Below are 23797 nucleotides of genomic sequence, written 5' to 3'. Positions count from 1 at the left end.
GCCTCTCAGGTCGGTCCTCCGTGGGGCTTCCAGTCTTCCCAGTCTTGGGTTCGTTTCCCAGCTCTGCCACTTGTCAGCTGTGTGACTTTGGGCAAGTCACTTCACTTCTCTGTCCCTCAGTTCCCTCATCTGTAGAATGGGGATGAAGACTGTGAGCCTCATTGGGACAACCTGATTACCCTGTATCTCCCCCAGCGCTTAGAACAATGCTCTGCACATAATAAGCACTTAACAAATACCAACATTATTATTATTATTACGTCCTCTGATTCCCAAGCCTGGGCTCACTTCTCCGGGCTTCATTGGCCTCATCTGGAAAATGGGGATTAAGAGTGAGAGCCTCATGTGGGATGGGGCTGTGTCCAACCCGATGACCTTGTATCTACCCTAGTGCTTAAACAGTGCTTGGCACATTGTGAGCTCTTAAATATCATAATTATCATCATTAATAATTATTTCCCTATCCTGGGGCCGTCACTCCATCAGTGGTATTTATTAAGTTCTCACAAAGAGGACTGTACTGAGCATTTGGGAGAGGTAAATTGATAATGATTGTGGTAGAGCACCGTACTAAAGGTTGGGGTGGAGACAAGCAGTCCCTGTCCCACATGGGGCTCACAGTCTTCATCCCCCATTTTACAGATGAGGCAACTGAGGCACAGAGAAGTTAAGTGATTTGCCCAAGGTCACACAGCTGACAAGCAGCGCAGCTGGGAATAATAATAATAATAATAATGGTGGTAATTGTTAAGCGCTTACTATGTGCAAAGCACTGTTTATTACAAATCGGTTCACTGAACTTTGGAAGAAGTTATCGAAGACATTTTGGGTCACTGTGCTCTATTGTGGCCGTATCCGAGGGACCGGCAAAATATTTGCACTCAGGTAAATTCAAGTCATCTTGATTGCAGGTGAATGGCTCTCAGTATCCCGTCTTCAAATTTCTTTTAGACTGATGTGATGAGGAACTTGAGAGTTAGAAGAAGAGATTTCTGCCGACCAGGAAATACTCAGTTATTCCCCCAGTGAAAATTACAACTAGAGAAAAGAAGGGTTTATGCCCTCTAGTTGATAAGGTTAACCACAGGTTTTAAAACAATATGAAACGTGTCTCCTCTATTGAAAAAACAGGTGATATCATTAAGCAATTAAACACCAGAGCTATTGTTTAGATTGTTTGGGGAAAGGTTTTGAAAGAGCTGATTTTAAAAAAGGAAGTACTGTAATATAATAATGGAGCGTCCAACACAGACAGCTGTTTTTGTACTTATTTTTATGCAAGTGGAATAAAGTATTGGAACCTTTTAGTTACCGGTATAATTTACATTCATGAAAATGCCACAGGCAGTAATTTACCGATTGGGAAAATTTGGAAAGAAAAATCTGTTTTAACGCAAATTGTGAATGGTATTTTTTTTCCGTAATGAACCCACTTGTGGAGACAGTACCTTTAATGCTGTTAAAAATATACATAAATATATTAAGATTGTGTCTGCCATTTGCTTTTGCCTTGGTTTTATCACCCAACTCTTTCTGTAGTTCATTCAATTGTATATTTTGAGTGTGTACTGTACACAGAGCTCTGTACTAAGCGCTTAAAGTACAGTAGGGCACACAAAACAGTACAGTTGAGTGTATTTTCCATTGCTTATTGTACAGAATGCATTTTTAGCCAAGGCAGTAACAGCGATGTAGCTAGAGGTAAGGAAATTTAGCTTGGCCAAAATACCTTCTAGACTGTGAGCTCTTTGTTGGGCAGGGATTGTCTCTATTTGCTGCCGAATTGTACTTTCCAAGCGCTTAGTAAGGTGCTCTGCACACAGTAAGTGCTCAGTAAATCCGATTGAATGACTGAATATCTACAGTCCTATAATAGAGGCCAAAAAAAACCCCAAACAGTTAGTGGTATGGGTTACAGTGACTCTTTGACTTGAATACTGTGTCCAACTTTTGAGAACAAGATGGGGATTAGGAAGAAACCTCTGTTTTTAGGTGGCTGTGACTTTCTGGAGAAAAATGGCCTTAACCAGATGGCTTACGCCCCTTAGGGCCCTGAAAATCTCTCTGCCCTCTCGATCATCACAAATATGGGTTTTGATAGGCGGGAAAATGACTCTCTACTGTTCTTTCTGTTTTCAAGTTACTTGTCTTCTCCTTCCAGATGCTTCCTATTTCTCCCCCTCTTCCTGCCCTCCTCTTGCCTTTGCTGTTGGTGTCTGTTTTCTCACCGGACAAGCGGTTGGTGAGGGAAACACCGTGCAGCCTCAGAGAAATAATTAACGATGCTAACGTGCTCTGAAGAGACTGCCCGTATTAAGTCATTTGGAAAGAAACCCAAATATTCGATTTGGGGTCTAACACCTCTTTGGAGGGATGTAGGTCCTCCCTCCTCCCCAAATATTAGAACAGAGCTGCCGGGTAAGGAGATGCCTGCTACGTCTTGGACATGAGCGTAGGGTCAGAAATGAGCCCCAGACGACTTTGGCAGCTTGCTTTCTCCAAGTTAAAGGAGTTTTATATTTTGTCCCCTTCCCATCCGGACTCAAGCTGCAGGGAGGAGGGTCCCAGCTCCAGGTCTTCATTCATTGAATCCTATTTATTGAGCGCTTACTGTGTGCAGAGCACTGTACCAGGCGGTTGGAAAGTACAGTTCGACAACAGAGACAGTCCCTCCCCAGCAACGGGCTCACAGTCTAGGAGCGGGGAGACAGACATCAAAACAAGTAAACAGGCATTGATAGCAATAGAAATAAATCAGATTATAGACACATGGTTAAATAAATAGAATTATAATTCTGTACATGTATCATACCCAAGTGCTGTGGGGCGGGCAGGGGGGTAGAGCAGAGAGAGGGAGTCGGGGCGTTGGGAAGAGGAGGAGAAGCGAAGGAAAAAGGGTGTTTAGTCTTCGGTTTAGCTTTTGGCTTCTTTTCCGAAAATAGGGCCGCAGGAGCGGATGGAGACCCCTAGGTTCCCTTTCTGACGGGGGGAAGGCCCGTCGACGCCCCCAACTCTTCCCTTTCCTTTCCAAATCCTTCTTCGGGAGTCATTCTCCTTGGCACCGGGAGAGTAAGCAGGAGCCAGCCACGTGGGATTCCCCAGACTCGAACCCCAAGTTGTCGGGTGTGAGGCTCAGAACCTGGATTCCTCTCTCAGCCCGCAGCTGTTGCGGAAAAAACAGATGCCGGCTGGCAAATCGGTTTGGAACCTCATAAAACCATCAGAATCTTTGAAGCCCCGATTGAGTTGGTTGGGGACTGAGGAATCTGTGCGAACTCTTTCTCATAGTGCTTCTAGTAGCCAAATACTCTTAGTTTTTGAAAGCTTATGATGGTTGGTTTTTTTTTGGTGGGGGGGAGGTGGTTAATAACCAATTTCCATTCTCCGTCAGTGTTATTTGAGCACTGTGTGCAGAGCAGTGTACTAAGCGCTAGGGAGAGAGTACACTACGACTGAGTTGGTCGACACTTTCCCTGCCCGCAACGAGAGCCCGTAAAGAGCAGGGACCGGGTGGCTACTTTTCATTTTATGTTCCCCGGCGCAAGCTAGGGAAGCTGCTAGGCCTAGTGGCGAGAGCGTGGGCTTGGGAATCAGAGGATGTGAATTCTCGGCCACTTGTCTGCTGTGTGACCTTGGACAAGTCACTTAACTTCTCTGTGCCTCAGTTATCTCGTCTGTAAAATGGAGATGAAGACTGTGAGCCCGACTTGGGGCAGCCTGATTACCTCTTATCCACCCCAGTGCTTAAAACAATGCTTGGCACATAGTAAATGCTTAACAAATACCATAATTATTATTGTTACAGTAGTGTGTGGCACATTGTAGGGCACTTGTGATTCATTCAGTTGTATTTATTGAGCGCTCACTGTGTGCAGAGCACTGTACTAAGCACTTGGACTGAACAGTTCAGCAACAGAGACAATCCCTGCCCAACAACGGGCTTACGTCTACAAGGGAGGAGACATACATCAAAACAAGCAAACAGGCATCAGTAAAAATAAACAGAATTATAGATATAGGCACATTGTTAAGAAAATTGAGTAATATGTGCATAGATACACAGGAGCTGTGGGGCGGGGATGGGGGTAGAGCAGAGGGAACGAGTTGGGGCGAAGGGGAGGGAAAGGGAGGGCTCAGTCAGGGAAGGCCTCCTGGAGGAGGTGAGCTTTTAGTAGGGCTTTGAAAGGGGGAAGTGTGTCAGTTTGGCGGATATGAGGAGGGAGGGCGTTCCAGGCCAGAGGCAGGACGTGGGCCGGGGGTCGACGGCGGGACAGGCGGGAATGATGCCCGGCTTTCGGTAAAGGCTCTGTCAGAGAAGTATTTGAGGTCGTCTGAATATTCTTCTATCATTTGGGCAGAGCTGATGGACATTTTACTTTGGCAAGAAAGACTTGGGCAAAAGGGACTGCTTGAAGGACATAACTGCCTTGGCTAAATCAGACCAAATGTCCGTCCAGCCCAGGATCCTGCGTCTGACAGAACGGTGTGACGTTTGCCCTCCTCAAAATCCAACTGAATGACTAGGGCCCTACCCTCCGACATCCCCCTCCCCTCTCCTTTTCCATCCCAACATTCCCTCCCATATCCCGTTCTGGACCTCTCAGCCGAGAATTTATCCCAACTTGCCTTGAACCTACTGACCTTTTTTGGCCTTCACCGTTTTAATGTGGTAATAAATTCCAGGTGTTGTAAGTGATGTCAAATTAGTGGCTAATAAAAACAAATACAATCCATCTTGGTGACACAGACGAGATTTATATGCTTGAATTTGCTTGCATTCCAATTGTATGAGCCGTGGTTTAAGGGTGGGAGGGGCTTGAGGGAAGGACTGTGACCCATTTCAATCGATTTCCATCTAGCAATTTGTTTTAATTTGGCAATTCATAATAATAATCATTATGGTATTTGTTGAGCACAACTGTGTGCCAGGCACTGTTCTAAGCGCTGATTTGGAGATAGTCCCTGTCGCACGTGGAGCTCACAGTCTCAATCCCCATTTTACAGAGGAGGTCACTGAGGTCCAGAGAAGTGAAGTGACTTGCCCAAGCTGTGATTAGAACCCATGACCTTCTGACTCTCAGGCCCATGCTCTATGCCAGGCGGCTTCATAATAGTGATAATTATCACTATCATCAAAAGGCTGTAAACCCCTGGAAGGTGGGGATTATAGCTACATATTTTGTTGTACTCCCCTCAGTGCTTTCAGCAGTGCTCTGCGCACAGTAAGTGCTCAGTAAATACCACTGATTGATTTTTCAGGTGTGAAGTGGAGGGCTTGATAGCATGCATCTCAAATTTGAAATTAGGATAAGGAGAAAACGGGCTACTTAATGTTACTCGGACTATTACGTTGCATTTCTTATTTTCTGATGGTAATAGTTTTCTACCTCGATTTTATAGGGGTTTGGGTCTTGGACAGAAAAAGGAAGGAATCTCGTTATGGGCAGGAAACGTGCCTGCTAATTCTTTGTATTATACTCTCCCAAGTGTGCAATACAGTCCTCTGCACATAGTAAGTGCTCAATAAATTCGTTTGAAACCTGTTATTGGGTCAGGTCATTGCCTAATCAGAGCATTAGTAAAGGTGGATGAGATGAGGCTTTTGAGACTCTACGGTTTAAATAGTCCAATGCTTAGTACAGTGCCTGGCACATTAGACGCTTAATAAGTACCATTAAAAAAGCAAGTGTAATTCTGGGGAAAAATTGAAATTTTGTATGTTTTTAGGGCAGTATTCCCTTTCCTAAAGCTTACAAATGTGGCTGGATGTCTAAGATTGTCTTTTTCTTAGATCTTTGGTTTCCCAAGTAGTGATGTCGTTTTCTAGCAGGAAGGAAGGAACGAGTTTCTGTCCTGAACTGGAAAATTGATGTTAATGCTCATGGTTTGTGTGGGCCCACTTGTGTGAGCGATTTCAAAAGTCACATCAGCGTCTTGACTAGGCTGCTGCTTTTCAACTCTGGGTCAAGTTTCAAGTTCCTAGAGGATCTGAAACCGGTTCTAGGGGATGGACGAGAGGACTCGGAAATCAGAAAAGATTTGATTTATTCGGCCACGGCACACTTGGAAAGCAAACCTAAGAGGTGGCGAAGTTTTGCGTATCGTAGGCTACTGTAAAAATATGTCACACACGGATGATGTTGTGTGGGTTGCGTAGTGCAATGGTATGTAGCCTTTAGTTGAGTGGCCATTTCAGATTGTACTCTTACGTTTTCATCATTAATAGTATTGTGTGCAGAGCACTGCGCTAAGCACTTGGAAGAGTACAGTACAACAGAGTTGGTAGACCCGTCCTATGTCCACAGTGAGTTTACGGTCTAAGGAATGAGTTTACAACGTACAACAGATACATTTTACACTTGGAAAAGAAAAGCAGAAAAAAAGCTCCAAATAGTTCCGGAAGTAGAGGATGACATATATTCTGGAAGACTGTAAAGACTACTTGGACTTTGGATTTACTCGGGAGTCTGGGAAACAAATCAGCAGGTGGGTGTGTAGTTTGGAGATGATCTATCATGATGTAAAATAGAAACACAATATATTGGCAAATGTGGTTTTACCGCAATGCCAAAAACCTCATGAAGAATAAAAGAGTATGTCAGGCGACCACAGAGCTATAGTTTTAAAAGACTTGAAAACCCCTGAATTTGGTACAGTATAGAGTAATTTGGAGTTGATTTTAAAATTGTGCACAAAAGCCTCCAACCATTGATAGTTTTGAGTTACTTTGAGACCACCAGTGTTCTTTTTTTTTTTTAATCATCCCCCTTCATGAGAGTTTTATTTGAAGAGGGTCCTTAGTGTTGAAGTGTGACTAGAGCTGTATTAAAGGGATTTGAACCTATAAACGATGAATCATGTACCCCTGGCTATTTGGAAACGTGTTTCTACTATGCATTTTTGAAGGAATGCTTTTCACATGTTCGTCTGACAACATGCGTCCATATGGCCTCGGGTAAAATATTGGAAGAATTGGTCACGTGTGTGCACATGGCATAGAATGCAAGTTTTCCCCAAATAAGGGGTTTATCAAAATGGAAACCTTCAGGTTGCAGGACAACTAAATGTACTGGGCTCGCTCTTGCCAGCCTCTTGCTTTGGTGACAGGTGGGAAAAATATGAATCCATTGTCTGTCCATATGTTTACTGGGATTTTGGGGATTTGGTCACGCAGAAGGATGGAAGAACGTAAATACCGCCCTACCGAAGGAGAGCCGGGTGATTCTGACTATGATACTAGAGGGCACTTGAAAGGAAAAAGTGGTTGGTTGACATTGTGGTTTGGGTGTAAGAAGCAGAAAAAGCCACTGAGGGATTTAAAATAAACTCTTGGGATTGTAGCTTAACCCAAGTTAAAATGAAGCATTGGCTAAAAAAAAAGAAAAAAGGTCTGTGTTTCCTAATTTTAAGTGGGTCATTTAGGGAAGTTTTCCACATAGGTTTATTCTAGTGAAGAAATCTTAATTTTCTGATTAGATGTTGCTTTCGGCAGCTCTGTGATAGCTATTTTTACATTCTCAGAAAACCCAGAATGTCAAAGTTTTCAGGCCATTTGATAATAATAATAATGGTATTTGCTAAGCCCTTACTATGTGCTAAGCACAATACTAAGCACTGGGGTAGATACGAGATAATCAGGGCTCACAGTCTAAGGGGGAGGGGGAAGAGGTTTTTGAATCCCCATTTTCCAAATGAGGGAACTGAGGCGCAGAGAAGTGACTTGCCCGAGGTCCCACAGCAGGCAGGTGGGGGAGCCGGAATTAGAACTCAGGTCCTCTGATTCCCAGGCCCGTGCTCCATCCACTATGCCATGCGGCTTCCCAATTTTGAGTGGCTGTGGAAATATTGTTCAGAGAGAGGAACAGTGAACACCTGAGCTAGTTTGGGGACTTCTATAAGGTCCCTTTTAAAGTTTGCAGGCAGAGCAGGGCCAGGTTAAGTGACATTTTATTACTATTCTTATTGTGGTGTGTAGTGGGATACTGCCCTTCTCTCCATTATTTTGTTTTTTATAGACCTGGAGTTGGGAGCTGTAAATCCAGGCTTTTGTGGTAACGGGGACAAGCTGTAACCTGACCCAGTTCCTTTGTGACACAAGGAGTGGTTGGTGTTACTGTAAATTGACATACCCCTAATTCCCATTCGCAATCTAACACCAGTGTCAGTGGGCACCAGGTCTTTGCTCAGCTAGCCCGCGGCCACCCTGAAAAGCCTTAGGAATTCACAACTATAAAACCGGGGTTTTGGCAATTCTCAACTTGCTTTTGATTTGCCTATTTACTCTGAAGGGATTTTTTTTTTTTTGGTAGCAAAATATGTAATTATCACCTTCCTCCCCCCAATCCTTTTTTAATGTTACCATTGATCTCAGTAAACTCCCAGTGGTTGTTGGATTAGTTTTTCTTTTGCCAATGAATTTAGCCGAAAGTTCTTCAAAGTCGCTAATTTGTCTTTATGGATTAACCCATTTTTGACCCAGGAAGTTTTAAATTGCCTGGCATTTATCACTTGTCACAGACCATAAGCCAGGCAGTAACTATTCTGTTATTCGTTTAACCCATGAGAAAACCCACGGGTCTTTAAATGCTAGAGTTCTCAAGGGGCAGTTGTTTTTTCAGTTTTCTTCAGATGAGACTTCAGCCAAAAAGTTTGGCTTCGTGATTTTTTTTTTCGAGAATAATACGTACAAGATCATTTCATTCGTTTTAATTTCAGGCTTTGGTGTTCTGCACATATATATTTGTGGTTTTCCTCTAAAAGGTGAGGGGAAATATAAAACTTGTCAGCCTCTGTGAACCAAATAAATCTATATAGCTTGTTCTTTTTATCCTTGGACTGTTTTTGTTTCATCAGAAACATTTCTTGCTTCGGGTAGTCTTTCAATATTCAGTTCATGGCTCAGGCTACAGCCATGGAGGCGAAAACTTAAAATTTTTACTTTGTTGCAAAAAGGAAGTAAAGTTTGCCTTGTAAACTGAGAAAGTTCGGCTGGAAAAACTCAGTCATGTGGTATCTTTTATATTAGAACTTTATAGGTATTTCTAAAAGTGGAGTCGAGTGGAAAGACCGCTGAGTTGTGTGATACTGCGAGACTGAAGTTTGGAGTGTCTCTCTCTCCTTTAGAAATGTAGGGCTGGTGATACTGTGAGACTGAAGTTTGGAGTGTCTCTCTCTCCTTTAGAAATGTAGGGATAATAAAATCTTCACTGTTCTACCCTACTTGATTGGAGGACTTTGCATTTTGAGGAGGAGGACACTACAGTATTCAAACCAAGATACCTATCGGTCCATCGTATTTGGGCACTTACCATGTTCAGAGAACTATACTGAGCGCTTGAGAAGGTACAATATAGCAGAGTTGGTAGACACATTCATTCCCTGCCCGCAACAAGCTTACTACAGTCTAGAGGGGAGACTGATATTAATATAAAATAAATTATGGATATGTACCTAAGTGCTGTGGGGCTGCAGGGGGAGTGGTGAATAAAGTATACATCTGTAATTCTACTTATATCGATGCTACTGATGTCTACTTGTTTTGTTGTCTGTCTCCCCCCTTCTGGACTGCGAGCCCGGGGTTGGGTAGGGATTGTCTCTGTTGCCAAATTGTGCTTTCCAGGCACTAAGTACAGTGCTCTGAGCATAGTAAGCGCTCAGTAAATTTGATTGAATGAATGAATAAAGGGAGCAAGTCAGAGCGATGCACAAGAGAGTGGGAAAAGAGGAAAGGAAGGCTCAGTCAGGGAAGACCTCTTGGAGGAGATGGGCCTTCAATAAGGCTCTGAAGGTGAGGAGAGTCATTTTCTGTCGGATATGAGGAGGGAGGGCATTCAGGCCAGAGGCAGTATGTGGGCATTATTATACATCATATGTTGATATTATCCTAAGTACCCTATTTGTGCACTTACTCAACCCACTTTTTGGTCTGATGTTTGTGAGCAAAGGGGAATGAAGTCTAGCCATAAGAACGTAGAGAATATAAAGGCTGGGAGGAGGAAGAGAAGAGGCCTCTTGAGATTGTTTTTCTCGTATGGCTTTCTCCCAAGAGCTGCCTACAATAGTTCTTTAGTGAATTTCTAGGCTGTGAGCCCGTCGTGGGCAGTGACTGTCTCTATCTGTTGCCGAAATGTACTTCCCAAGAGTTCAGCACAGTGCTCTGTGCACAGTAAGCGCTCAGTAAATATGACCGAGTGAATGAATTCAGTTTCCTCCACCCCTGCTGAGTGTGTTTTCATCCTTCTGCCCGTGGCAGGCTTAATGAAGTCATTACCCTCACCTGCTCTGCCCAGTTCTTGCCCTCCCGCTCCTCCTCTGACCCCCCTTGGGAGTCTTAATGAATTAACTACCCACTCCTGTGCTGTCTGTTCTTTCCCATTTGCCACTTCTCTCCTGGCTCCTGACTATCTCTACTTACCCTTAGGAGGTATCAGATAAAATCATCTTTTATTTCCAACTTCAAAGCCCTGAGCGGAGCCACTTGAGCGAGTAAGTTATTTCTTTAATCTTCCAGGGTAAGGGGGAGAGTTCTTTCATTCATTCAATCGTATTTATTAAGCGCTTACTGTGGGCAGAGCATTGTACTAAATGCTTGGGAAAGTACAATACAGCAGTAAAGAGTGAAAAATCACTGCCCACAGCTAGCTCACAGTCTGGGTGGTGTGGGGGGGAGGCAGCCATCAATATTAATAAATGGGCATCAAGACAAATAAGTAAAACTACAGATATATATATATGTGTATATATATATATATATACACATATATATATAAATATAAGTGCTGTGGGGCTGGTGCGGGGAGAGCAGAGGGAGCAAGTCAGCGGGACGCAGAAGAGAAGGGAGTGGGAGATGAGGGAAAGTGGGGCTTAGTTCATAGTTTGATGCTGTGAAAGGACATTGGACTGTGAAGACTTTTTTTTAGCAATTTCCCCTACCGTAGTTTAGCTTCACATGAGCTGTTTGAATTAATCATACAGCCAGAATTAAAATAGTGATCAGGGAATGTGATAATTTAAGCCTCAGTATTGGGACTTTCAGCCTAAGGTTTTCTGTTCAGTGATAGGCACTTGATTTTCTAAGATGTGTGGCATAGTGGATAGAGCACAGGCCTGGGAGTCAGAAAGTCATGGGTTCTAATCTTGGATCTGCCACTTGTCTGCTGTGTGACCTTGAGCAAGTCACTTTACTTTTTGAGGCCTCAGTTACTGCATCTGGAAAATAGGGATTGAGACCGTGAGCCCTCGTGGGACTGGGACTGTGTCCAGCCCGATTTGCTTGTATCCACTCCAGTGCTTCGTACAGTGCCTGGCAAATAGTAAGCGCTTAATAAATACTACAAATATTATTATTTATTGTTTTAACCTGTTTATAAACCTGCTTATGAGAATGTTAAACTCTCAGGGATAATTCTCAGAAAAAGCAAAGTGACTATTGATGATTGCTTAGTACAGTGCTCTGCACAAAATAAAGCACTCAATAAGTACTCTTGATTTTAAATAGATTGGTTCTAAGGTTTTTGGTGTATTTAGTTTGTGAAGAGTAGTTTGTCGTGATCTTTCTTATCTTTTATTTGAAACATTCATTAGTGTGGAGCGTTTTATGCTCTTCTGTCCCGGAAGCTCTCTTTGTGTTCAGGTTTATTTTACAAGTTACACATTGTATTCTAACAGGTGGGGGAAAGAAATGAACACTTATAAATACTTTTGCAGAAACAAGAGACGGATCTGATGAGACCTTTTGTCCCCACAAGGGATCTCCGTCATGTTTTTAAAGATTAAAAAAATGAAGTCTTTAGTATTTAAATTGAAGCTTTTATAGGTCATTGTCCAAAAATTTGCTACTTCTAGGTTATTCAGATAATTTCTCTTGAAAAGGCACACGAAAACCGCTTATAAAACTACCTAGCACTTAACATTCCCTTCAAACAAAGAGCACAGTAGCTTGGGATTCATTCAATAGTATTTATTGAGCGCTTACTCTGTGCAGAGCACTGTACTAAGTGCTTGGAATGTACAATTCCACAGCAGATAGAAACAATCCCTGCCCAATAACAGCCTCATCCTTGAGCAAATGGAAGAGCTGAATAGAAAATATCTGATTTGAAATTGTCTTTAAACAACCTGTACCAGGCAAGGTGGTAGTATTTATTAAGCACCTACTGGGTGCTGAGCACTGTCGTAAATGCTAGGCTTTAATACCTAGATGGGATTTGGACAGGCACTGTTCCTGGTCTCAGGGAAGGGTGGGGGTGGATTATTTGAAAAAAAAGTTAGCAGGACTTTTCCCAGTTCCTCCCAGTTGTTGCTCAATTATACCGGTTTTTTCCCTCTATCTGTTCCACCGTGGTCTTCACCCACGGCCTGGCCACCGTCCCTCCTCATATCCCACAGATACTCTCCCCACCTTCAAAACCTTATTGTGAAGGTGCATCTCCTCCAAGAGGCCTTCCCAGACTAACCCCCGCTTTCCTCTTCTCCCACCCCCTTCTGCATCGCCCCGACTTGTTCCCTTTGCTCTCCCACTCCCAAACCCACAGCACTTACGGATATATCTAAAATATATTCGTATTGATATCTGTCGTCGTCCACTCCCCCTCCGCCAGACCGTAAGCTTGTTGCGGGTGGAGAATGTGTCTGTGTATCGTTAAATCGTACTCTCCCAACTGCTAAAATGGTGCTCTGCACACAGTAAGCGCTCAATAAATAGGCTTGAATGAGTGCATGCACCCCATTGCCCTAGAAACTCACATCCCCAGGAGTGCACTTTTGGTAAGACCACCAGTTTCTCCCCCATTGTTTGTGTAAATGTGTGCAGGCTGGTCCGTGGCATTTCCAGTTGCAGCTGCTAAGGGTAAGACCCCGAACGAGCCCGTAGACTTAAAGCTCCATGAGGGCAGGGATCCACGTCGGCCAGCTCGTCCATAAAGCACTCTCCCGGGCGCTTACTGAGGTGCTCTGTGTATAGTAAGCGCTCTTTAAATACAACTGATGGAAGCATCTGGATGTAGCCATACAGCTCTGGGTGATGACTGATCCATTCCACACATTGAGCAAACAAAGATACATGTTCCTCTTGAAGCACTTACCTCTTGACATTGACTTTTTTTATTTCCTTAGATGGTATTTAAGCGCTTACCATGGGCCAGACGCTAAGCACCCGTGTAGATTTAGACTGTGAGCCCGTTATTGGGCAGGGATTATCTCTATCTGTTGCTGAATTATACATTCCAAGCGCTTAGTACAGTGCTCTGTACATAGTAAGCGCTCAATAAATACTATTGAATGAATATTCTGGGTTAGTTACACTACTGTGATGAGTGGGAAAAATTGAACCGATGATTTTTTTTCAATCATTTTTGGCAAACAGTGGAGGAGGCAGAGAGGTTTTAAGACAGAGTAAAACAAATAATCATGATGGTATTTGTTAAGCGCTTACTATGTGCCAGGCACTGTTCTAAGTGCTGAAGAGGTGAGCCACTGAGGCACACTGGTGAGAAGCAGCATGGTCTAGTGGTAAGAGTGTGGCCTGGGGAGTCAGGGGTTGCGGGTTCTAATCCCAATCTGCCACTTATCTGATGTGTGACCTGGTCAAGTCACTTAACTTCTCTGTGCCTCAGTGACTTCATCTGTGAAACAGGGATTGTGACTGTGAGCCCCAACGTGGGACCGGGATTTGTCCAACCTGATTACATCGTATCTACCCAGTGCTTAGAACAGTGCTGGGCACATAGTAAGCGTTTAAAAAATACCGTTATTTTTCTTAGAGCAATTTAGAATTTTTGGTTAACATCCAATATTTGTGGAGCCTTAATGTTTAACTTTGTAAATATTTGTTGACCATTCAGTGAAATCCATTTGGGTTGTTGGATGCTAAATTCATGAAATGGATTGTAGTCTCTGTGCAGATATTTTAATACATAGTAAAAGCATAAAGTCGTGGTGTTCTAGGTGGAAAACCTGCCTAACAAAGGTTGAGTTGAACAATGATTATCTTTATCCACATATTTTCTAGCAAATTAAAGCAATTAAGACTTTTTCTAGCACCTTGGCCTAGTGAATAGAGCACGGGCCTGGGAGTCAAAAGGATTTGTGTTGTAATCCTGACTCTGCCATTAATCTGCTGTTGATTTTGGGCAAGTCACTGAACTTTTCTAGGCCCGTTACCTCAGCTGTAAATAGAGCATTAAGATTGTGAGCCGTATGTGGGACAGGGACTGTGCCCAACCTGATTTTCTTGTCTCTACTTCAGTGTAAGCCTGTGCTCTGTGATGCCTAGAACATAGTAAGTGCTTAACAAATACCATTTAAAACAAAAAATAGTCAGCCCTAAACTCTGAACTCTTTAAGGTGCTTCCGATCGTTCATCCATGCAGTTGTTTTTATTGAGCCCTTACTGTGTGCAGAACACTATACTAAGCGCTTGGAAAGTACAATTTGGCAACAGGTAGAGACAAGCCCTACCCAACAAGGGGCTCGCAGTCGAGAAGAGAGAGAAAGAAAACAAAACAAGTAGTCAGGCATCTATAGCATCAAAATAAATAGAATTATAGATACACAAGCCATATTACTGTCTTGGGGCATTTAGCGAGCTGATTATTATGGAAGGGAGGGAAAATTCATGCCTCTTCCTGTCATCTCCCAAACAGTGCATGCGAAGAGAAAAGAGAAAACATAAATCTTTCCAAATCACTGCATACCTCGTATATGGATACAAGGTTCTATAAACACACAAACTATTATGAAACTTTCTAGGCAAACATCCTTTGAGAAGACAGAGTCCTGAGTTTAATGCATTAGCCTCCTGCACATGGCAGGATCTTGATCACGCTGGGATCTGGGTTGAGCTGCCAAGCAGGCATTCATTCAATCGTATTTATTGAGCGCTCGCTGTCTGCAGAGTACTATACTAAGCGCTTATAATTGTGGTATTTAAGCGCTTACTATACGACAGCTAACGGGCATTTTCCCTGCTCACAGCGAGCTCACAGTCTAGATTTTAATATGGATAATATTTCTGGTTCTCTTCTATTGCTATTTTTCTTCTTGCTAGGCAGGGGAAAAAGGATTGAGGTTAGACCCTGTTCTCTCAGCCACACCTATATGTTGTGAATCTTATTTTTAAGACGGTCTAAGAAATCATTCTGTAAAGGCTGTCCGTGGTACAGTTTTTTCCTCAACTTAAAATAGTCAGTTCTCTTCTATTGCAGCTGTTGTGTTCTGAAAGAGCCTCACGTTTAGGAACACAGTCATTCCATGGACACCTGTTCATTTCTGTGGGAAAGGGATAATGAACATGAGGAGATTTGAATTCCCATCTCTGCCCTGGTACTGACCAGCTGGGTGGCTAACATCAGGCAGTTAATCTTTCTGTGCCTCAGTTTCCCCCCCATAAGATAGCGATCTTATAATACAGAGGTGACGTGAGGACAGGTGATAGTTGAAGAAAATGTTTTGGAAAACAGATATTTAAAGTGTAAAATCCAAGCCAGGCAATCATCTTTATTGAGGCTTACTGTGTGCAGAGCACTGTACTAAGCGCTTGGGAGAGTACAGTGTAACAATAAACAGAACCACAAAGAGTTTACAGTCTGGTGGGGGAGACAGTCATTAATATAAAGACATGACAGATATGTACATAAGTGCCATGGGTCTGGGATGGGGGATAAATAAAGGGAGCAAGTCAGGGTGATGCAGAAGGGAGTTGGAGAGGAGGAAAGGAGGGGGTGATGCAGAAGGGAGTTGGAGAGGAGGAAAGGAGGGCTTAATCAGGGAAGGCCTCTTGGAGGAGGTGGGCCTTCAGTAAGGTTCTGGAGGTGGATAATTTTCTGAGGGATTTGAGGAGGGAGGGCCTTTCAGGCCAGAGGTGGGACGTGGGCAAGAGGTCGGCGGTGAGAAAGATGAGATCAAGGTACAGTGGGAAAGTCAGCTTAGAGGAGCGAAGTGTAAATTGGCTTTTGAGGGACAATGGGCTTTCAAGTAAGGTGATGTAGATGGCTTTGTCATTGCAGTAAAACCTAAGGTGCATGGGGGACTCTCCTAAGTGCTTGATACAGTGCTCTGCACATCGTAAGCACTCAATACATGCAACTGACAGATGGTGTGATGGATTGCTAGAGCAGGAACCCGTTGTTGGGCAGGGATTGTCAGCTCACCTCCCCTACTGAGAGCTCACCTCCTCCAAGAGGCCTTCCCAGACTGAGCTTCCCCTTTACCCTCTGCTGCCTCTCTGTCCCCCCTTCACCTCCCCTCAGCTAAGCCCACTTTCCCCCCTTTCCCTCTGCTCCCCCCTTCCCCTCCCCTCATCACTGTGCTCATTTGTATACATTTGTATTACCCTTTTTATTTTATTACCCTATTTATTTTGTTAATGAGGTGTGCATCCCTTTGATTCTATTTATTGTGATTAAGTTGTCTTGTTTTTGTCCCTCCGTCTCCCCCCATTAGACTGTAAGCCCGTCGATAGGCAGGGATTGTCTCTATCTGTTGCCGAATTGTCCATTCCAAGCGCTTAGTACAGTGCACATAGTAAGCACTCAGTAAATACTATTGAATGAATGGTCTCTATCCGTTACCGAATTGTACGTTCCAAGGGCTTAGTACAGTGCTAAACACAGTCAGCGCTCAATAAGTACGATTGAACGAACATCAGACGCATTCCCTCCCCCCTCCATAACGGACTCTCAGTCTAGAGGGAGAAAGAGACATTAATTTAAATTAAATGACACACACATACAGATGTGGGGATTACTGTGTGCAGAGCACTGCACTAAACACTTGGGAGAGTTTAGTTGAAATCCAAGGAGTGTATTATCTACCGAAGGAGATCCGGGTCGTAATGTCCCTTCATTGTTTTCTTCCCCCTCTAGACTTTAAGCTTGTGTGTCTACCCTCTTTATTATATTGTATTCTCCTAAGGTTGCTTTAATACGACATATGGTTAGATTGATTCCTTAAAGGATTATTGAGTTTAAATGGCCACCACTTATCTACTGTGTGACCTTGGGTAAGTCACTTTACTTCTGTGAGCTTCACTCCCCCTCATCCGTAAAATGGGGATTGAGAGTGAGAGCCCAACCTGGGACCGGGATGGCGTCCCACCCGATTTGCTTGAGTCGACCCCAGTGCTTAGTACAGTGCCTGGCACACAGTAAGCGCTTAAATACCAAAATTATTATTATTAAGTGACTTAGGGAGCAGTGTGGCTTAGTGGATAGAGCACGAGTCCAGGAGTCAGAGGACCTGGGTTCTAATCCCGGCTCTGCCACCTGTCAGCTGTGTGACCTTGCGCAAGTCATTTCCCTTCCTCTGAGCCTCAGTTCACTCATCTGTAAAATGGGAGTTCAATGTCTATTCCCCTCCTGAGACAGAGACCGGATCTACTTTGATTCTCTTGTGTCTTCCCCAGCGCTTAGAACAGTGCTTGACACATAGTAGGTGCTTAACACATACCACAGTTGTTATTATTAGCTCTCTCACCTGGAAGTAAGGGGGAGGTGTTTCCTTGGACCACCCCAGTGCTCAGTACAGTGCCTGACATGTGGTAAGTGCTTAACAGATGGAGAGGTAAAGTGGACATTTTGGCTTGGGCTTAAGCCCCTTCCCCCATCCCTCTTTTTCAGCCTTTGAAGTCTTTTTGCTGGCCTTGATTACCGGATAATCTTTAGGGCCTATTTCATTCCCTCCCTTGTTTATTTTGATTCCCTGGGATTCTGGATTTTGTCATTTCCAGTTGTTGTTTTTTGTGTGTAGTGTGTTTTCTCCCATTTCGAAGGTGAGCCCTTGACCGTATTTCCTTGGGGAAGCTCTCTTTCCCCTGTAGCATCTCCCTTAATTTTTATTGACCCCATTAAGTCAAGCAGGGTTTCCAAATAATTGGAGTAGGATCAAAGAGTCTCATGGGGAAACGAGATCAAGGAAAGATGAACAAGTAAATAGGGTGGGTGGCTCTGTGGAAAGAGCCCGGGCCTGGGAGTCAGAGGTCACGGATTCTAATTCCGGCTCCGCCACTTGTCCGCTGTGTGACCTTGGGCGAGCTACTTCTCTCTGCCTCTGTTACTTCATCTGTAAAATGGGGGTTAAGACTGTGAGCCCCACGTGGGACAACCTGATTACCTTGTATCTACCCCAGCGCTTAGAGCAGTGCTTGGCACCCCCGATTAGACTGTAAGCCCGTCAAACGGCAGGGACTGTCTCTATCTGTTGCTGACTTGTTCATCCCAAGCGCTTAGTACAGTGCTCTGCACATAGTAAGCGCTCAATAAATACTATTGAATGAATGAATGAACATAGTAAGCGCTTAACAAATACCACTGTTATCGTTATTATTACTATTATTCATTGTTAAGGGCGGTTGTATTTAAGTGCTCTGGGGGGCTGAGGATTGACCTAGAAATATGGCTACGAGTCGCAGAAAGCTTAGGAGGAGGAGGGCTTTGAAGGTGGGGAAAGCTGCCCTCTGGCCGAAAGGGGGACTGTGGGCAGGGAAGTGTCTGCCAACTCTGTACTGTTACTCTCCCGACCGCCTAGTGCAGTGCTCTGCACCCAGTGAGCGCTCAATAAATACCACGGATTGATGGAAGGAAGTTTCAGGCAGAGGGAAGAGCACGGACAAGGGGATCCTGTAAGACTGTAAGCCCGTAGTGGGCAGGGAACGTGTCTGCTTATTGTTAGGTTGAACTCTCCCAAGCGCTTAGTACAGTGCTCTGCACGCAGTAAGTGCTCAATAAGTATGACTGAATGAAGGAAAGCCAGGCCCAGTAAGTAGATTGGCTTGGAAAGCAGGGTCGCCTAATGGAAAGATGCTGGGCCTGGCAGTAGGAAGGCCTGGGTTTGAATGCTGGTTCCACTACCAAACTACTGTGTGTGACTTAGGACAAGTCAGTGCACCTCCCTGAACCTCAGTTCCCTCATCTGCAAAATGGGTACATACTCTCCCTCCTATTTAGACTGTAAGCCGGACCCGATTGTCTTATAATGATAATAATTATGCTATTTAAGTAAGCTCCTACTATGTCCCAAACATGTAGCCCAGAGCTTAGTACAGTGCTTGGCACATAGTAAATGCTCAATAAATACCGCAGTATTCGTTATTATTTTGTTAGAAGCAAAGACTCTAAATAAGGTAGACCTAAGTTCTGGCAACATCCAGACGACTAATGTCAGGGGTCGGCTCCGTTTTTGGCGGGTGGGAGTGACTTCATAAATGGAGGCATCAGCCAGTCTGCCTGCATTCAAAATAATAATAATTATAGTATTTATTAAAGCGCTTACTATTTGCCAAGCGCTGGGGTAGATACAAAGTAATCAGGTTGTCCCACGAGAGGCTCACAGTATTAATCCCCATTTTACAAATGAGGGAACTGAGGCACAGAGACGTTAAGTGGCTTGCCCAAGATCACACAGCAGACAAGTGGCGGAGCCGGGATTAGAACCCACATCCTCTGACTCCCAAGCGCGGGCTCTTTCCACTAAGTCATGCTGCTTCTCTGAGCACTGTCATCCTGTCCAAATGCCGTTCTGGAGAAAATGAAATAATTTTCTTGCCTTAGAATGCTGAGATTCAATGCAACGTGCCAGGAATGCTATTCCAATCCTAGCGTGTTGGAAGATAATGGGGATTTTTATATTCAGTTTTATCAGTAAAAGAAAATGGGGCCGGAAACCAAGTTTTTAGTGCTTTTTTTTTTGTCTTGAAGCATCATTTCATGAGAATTGTTTCTACAGAATGCTTGATTGCAGAAAAAACAAAATAAAAGTCAAAAATGGCTATTTCCAGTGCAGTTATTCTATAGGAAAATCTTGTGAAGCACAAATGCATTTTGGTCTCCACAGGGAGGTAGTGCATCCGATCACGACAAGCAGTGAGGCCTAGTGGAAAGAGCACGGGCCTGGGAGTCAGAGGACCTGGATTCTAATCCCAGCTCCCCCACTTGTCTGCTGTGTGGCCTTGGGCAAGTCACTTCACTTCTCTGTGACTCAGTTCCCTCATCCGCCGAATTCGGATTCGTTCCCTATACTCCCTCATAGAGCCCCAAGTGGGACCTGATTCTGGGATATATGCCAGCGCTTAGTACAGTACTTTGCAAATGGTAAGCGCTTAACAAATACCATAATAATAATAATTTTTATTGTAACGAGCAGGCTGTCACACGACTTTTACTCGAGGCCAACCAGTTCCTCTCTTCCACCTTTTCCCTATTTTTTAATCCTTGATTTTCCGCGACCTCTGGTTTTAATGAAGTCAAGGGAGTCGGTTGTGTCGGACCCGCGTTTGACGTGTCATAATCTTCTCTATAGGACTGTGTTGAAAAGAAGACCGGCTCACCTCTCTCCTGCAGAGAAGAAAACAGAGAAGGCTTACCATGGGGAAAACCGTAAATAAAGGTAAGGTAGTTCACGTAAGGTTTAACATATAAAAAGTGTTAATACAAATGGTTTCTCAATAGCTGGATACCTAGTGGGTCTGAAATTGGGTGAATTATTTTTCTTACAGGAAAAAGTAGTTGAATGACTCGCTATGATGTCAGTGTCCCTTCTTTGGCCCCCGGGAAGGGTAAAATCTGTTTTTGTAGAGTTTTTCTAGATGACATCACACTGCTAGACAAACAGTGTGGCCTAGCGGATAGAGCACGGGCCCGGGAGCCAGAAAGCCCTGGGTTCTAATCCCGACTCTGCCACTTGTCTGCTTTGTGACCTTGGACAAGTCGCTTCACTTCTGGGCCTTAGTTGCCTCATCTGTAAAATATGGGGATTGAGACTGAGAGTCCCATGTGGGACGGGAATTTTGTCCAACCCGATCTGCTTGTATCCACCCCATCTGCTTAATAAGTGCTTAACAAATGCCACTATTATTAGAGAAAGGGCTACTCTGAGGGCTGGCGTAGTGGAAGGAGCATGGTTTAGGAGTGAGGAGACCTTGGGAAATCCTGCTCTGCTGTGTGAGAAGCAGCGTGACTTGGCGGAAAGAGCAAGGGCTTGCGAGTCAGAGGTCATGGGTTCTAATCCCAGTTCTGCCACTTGTCAGCTGGTTGACTTAGGGCCAGTCACTTCACTTCTCTTTGCCTCAGTGACCTCATCTGTAAAATGGGGTAAAGACAGGGAGCCCCACGTGGGACAACCTGATAACCTTGTATCTATCCCAGCGCTTGGAACAGTGCTTGGCACAAAGTAAGCGCTTAACAAATACCATCATTACTGTTCTTATTCTACGACTCCAGCCACCACCTGATTATCTATGCCTGTGAGTGCTGACTGAACACATGCCATTAAAAAACAAAGTCCATTCTATGTAATGGGTCGAGTGGACAAGAAGAGCTCAGATAAGCGCTTGGTACAGTGCTCTGCACACAGTAAACGCTCCGTAAATACGATTGAATGAACAAGACTTCTATTAAGTACGTACTAGCGACTTCATTTATACAAATGGGAATTTGAGCATTTGAGATTTAGATGTATTTGCTACATTAACTAGTATGGTTTTAATTTTTTTTCCCAGTGTTCGAACTTTGTGTCCTCAGGATTAAGTTGAGCTTGATGGGAATTAATCCGTTTTCTGTGGCCATGAGAGAAGGTCATGGGGGGCCTATTAGCACGTCTTGATCTAAGGGAGCTCTGGTGGCCACCGAGTCATCAAATGAAGCAGCGTGGCTAGCAGAGAGAGCACAGGCCTGGAAGTCGGAAGGACCCGGGTTCTGCCATTAGTCGGCTGTGTGACCTTAGACAAGTCACTTGACTTATCTGGGCCCCAGTTCCCTCATCTGTTAAATGGGGATTAAGACTGTGATGCCCCCGACGGACATGGACTGTGACCAGCCTGATTAGTTTGTAGCAGCACGGCGCAGTGGATGGAACACGGGCCTGGGTGTTGAAAGATCATGGGTTCTAATACCGGCTCAGCCCCTTGCCTGCTTTGTGACCTTGGGCAAGTCACTTCACTTCTCTGGGCCTCAGTAATCTCATCTGTAAAATGGGGATTGAGATAGTGAGCCCCATGTGGGACAGGGACTTTGTCCATGTCTACCCCAGCGCTTAGTACAGTGCCTGACACATACTAAGCGCTTAACCAAGACCACAAAAAAAGGGGGACCCACATGGATCCAACTACTTCAGTGGTCGGGACAGTTCAGCGAGACCCAAGGGCTGGACTGATTTTGGTTTGAGAGGCTGAATCCGACCTATCGCTTGTGGTAGACTGTCCTAGTGACCTGTCATCCTGCACCAGTGAGTACATTTCTGAGTAGCCCCATGTCCCAAACCCTAATTTTTGTTGGAGAAAAAGAGTCCTTTTAAAGGAAAATTGTTTTCGTTTCTTTTTCTGTCTCAATATTCTCAGCTGTTGCTCTAGATGGAAATCATTTTTGCCATAATAACCTCATAACCCCTGTTTTTAGATTCCAAGAAAGTTAAGAAAGAAAAGCAAGCAAAGAGTCATCAGTCAAACAGTACTCCTGTGAAAAATGGTGGGTTTCATTTAGATCATTTAAAAAATAATTGCTTTGCCGTTTGCACAATATGGATGACCTTTTCCTGTGTTGTTTTTTTAATAACTGGCTGGCTAGAAAAAAGGCAGTAGTGGTTTTTTATAGGACCAATCTCTGTTGTCTCAAATTGATGGGTGAACTGGGTTGGGAGGAGACCAACTCAGTGATATTTATCGAGTACTTAATGTGTGCTTGGGAGAGTCCAGTATAGTGGAGTGGGTAGACGTGTTCCCCGGCCGCATGGGGATTGACTGATATAGAACTGCAGACAAACCCATTAACTCCACCCCAACGACCCCAGCCATCTCCCTCCTTGTAGACTTTGAGCCCGTTGTTGGGTAGGGATTGTCTCTGTTGCCGAATTGTACTTTTCAAGCGCTTAGTACAGTGCTCTGCACACAGTAAGCGCTCAACAAATACGATTGAATGAATGAATCTGAGCCAATTGAGTTGAGGAATTGCCCCGAGCTTCTGTGTCTCCCTTCTCTGTTTTAGCACCCCTCTTCCCCAGCCTTTGGTACTCGCTACAGAAACTGAAATGTTTCCTCACTCCTCAAAAAACTCCAGTGGTTGCCCTCCACCTCTGCATCAGACAAAAACTCCTCACCATTGACTTTAAAGCTCTCAGTCGCCTTGCCTCCCTCCTACCTCAACTCGCTACTCCCCTACTACATCCTAGTCCACACACTTCGCTCCTCTAATGCCAATCTTCTCACTGGACCTCGATCTCATCTCTCTCACTGCTGACCCCTCGCCCGTGTCCTGTCTCTGGCCTGGAACGCCCTCCCTCCTCAAATGGGACCGACAATTACTCTCACACCCTTTAAAGCCTTATCAAAGGCCCATCTCCTCCGAGAGGCTTTCCCTAAGTCCCCCTTTCCTCTTCTCCCACTCCCTTCTGCATCGCACTGACTTGCTCCCTTTGCTCATCCCCCCCCCCCCAGCTCCGCGGCAGTTAGTGTCCATATCTGTCATTTATTTATTTATATTCTCCCCCTAGACCGTAAGCTCGTTGTGGGCAGGGAATGTGCCTGTTATGTTCTTCTACTGTACTCTCCCAAGCACATAGTATTGTGCTGTGCAAACAGTAAGCGCTCAATAAATATGATTGAATGAATGAATTGAACTGCGTAGATAATATATCTACTTTTGCAGTGAAGGAAATAAATTCTTTCCTCATCCACAGTGCAGGCCAGGTGGAACGCATATAAATTCTATTTGCAGCCCTGTATTATAAGGTTCCCGTCACCTGGCCCTCCTCTCCTGCCTCTATATGAGTCAGTCAATCGTATTTATTAGTCTCTTATTGTGTGTTACTGTAC

General features: G+C 44.3%; 1 protein-coding gene across 1 annotated transcript in view; it reads left to right on the top strand.

The window, feature by feature from the left end:
- The window catches only part of SCML2 (Scm polycomb group protein like 2), an 85766-nt gene that overhangs the window by 1178 nt on the left and 60791 nt on the right, over positions 1–23797 (top strand). Inside the window, 2 exon segments of the mRNA XM_039914178.1 lie at positions 20293–20379; positions 22386–22454. Of these exon segments, the coding sequence (XP_039770112.1) occupies positions 20358–20379; positions 22386–22454 (91 nt within the window). The 5' untranslated portion in view covers positions 20293–20357.

Source organism: Ornithorhynchus anatinus, chromosome 15 (assembly GCF_004115215.2).
Source record: "Ornithorhynchus anatinus isolate Pmale09 chromosome 15, mOrnAna1.pri.v4, whole genome shotgun sequence".
In the NCBI taxonomy this organism is placed as follows: Eukaryota; Metazoa; Chordata; class Mammalia; order Monotremata; family Ornithorhynchidae; genus Ornithorhynchus; species Ornithorhynchus anatinus.
The sequence above is the reverse complement of the archived record's forward strand: the minus strand, read 5'-3'. Positions and strand labels throughout refer to the sequence as shown.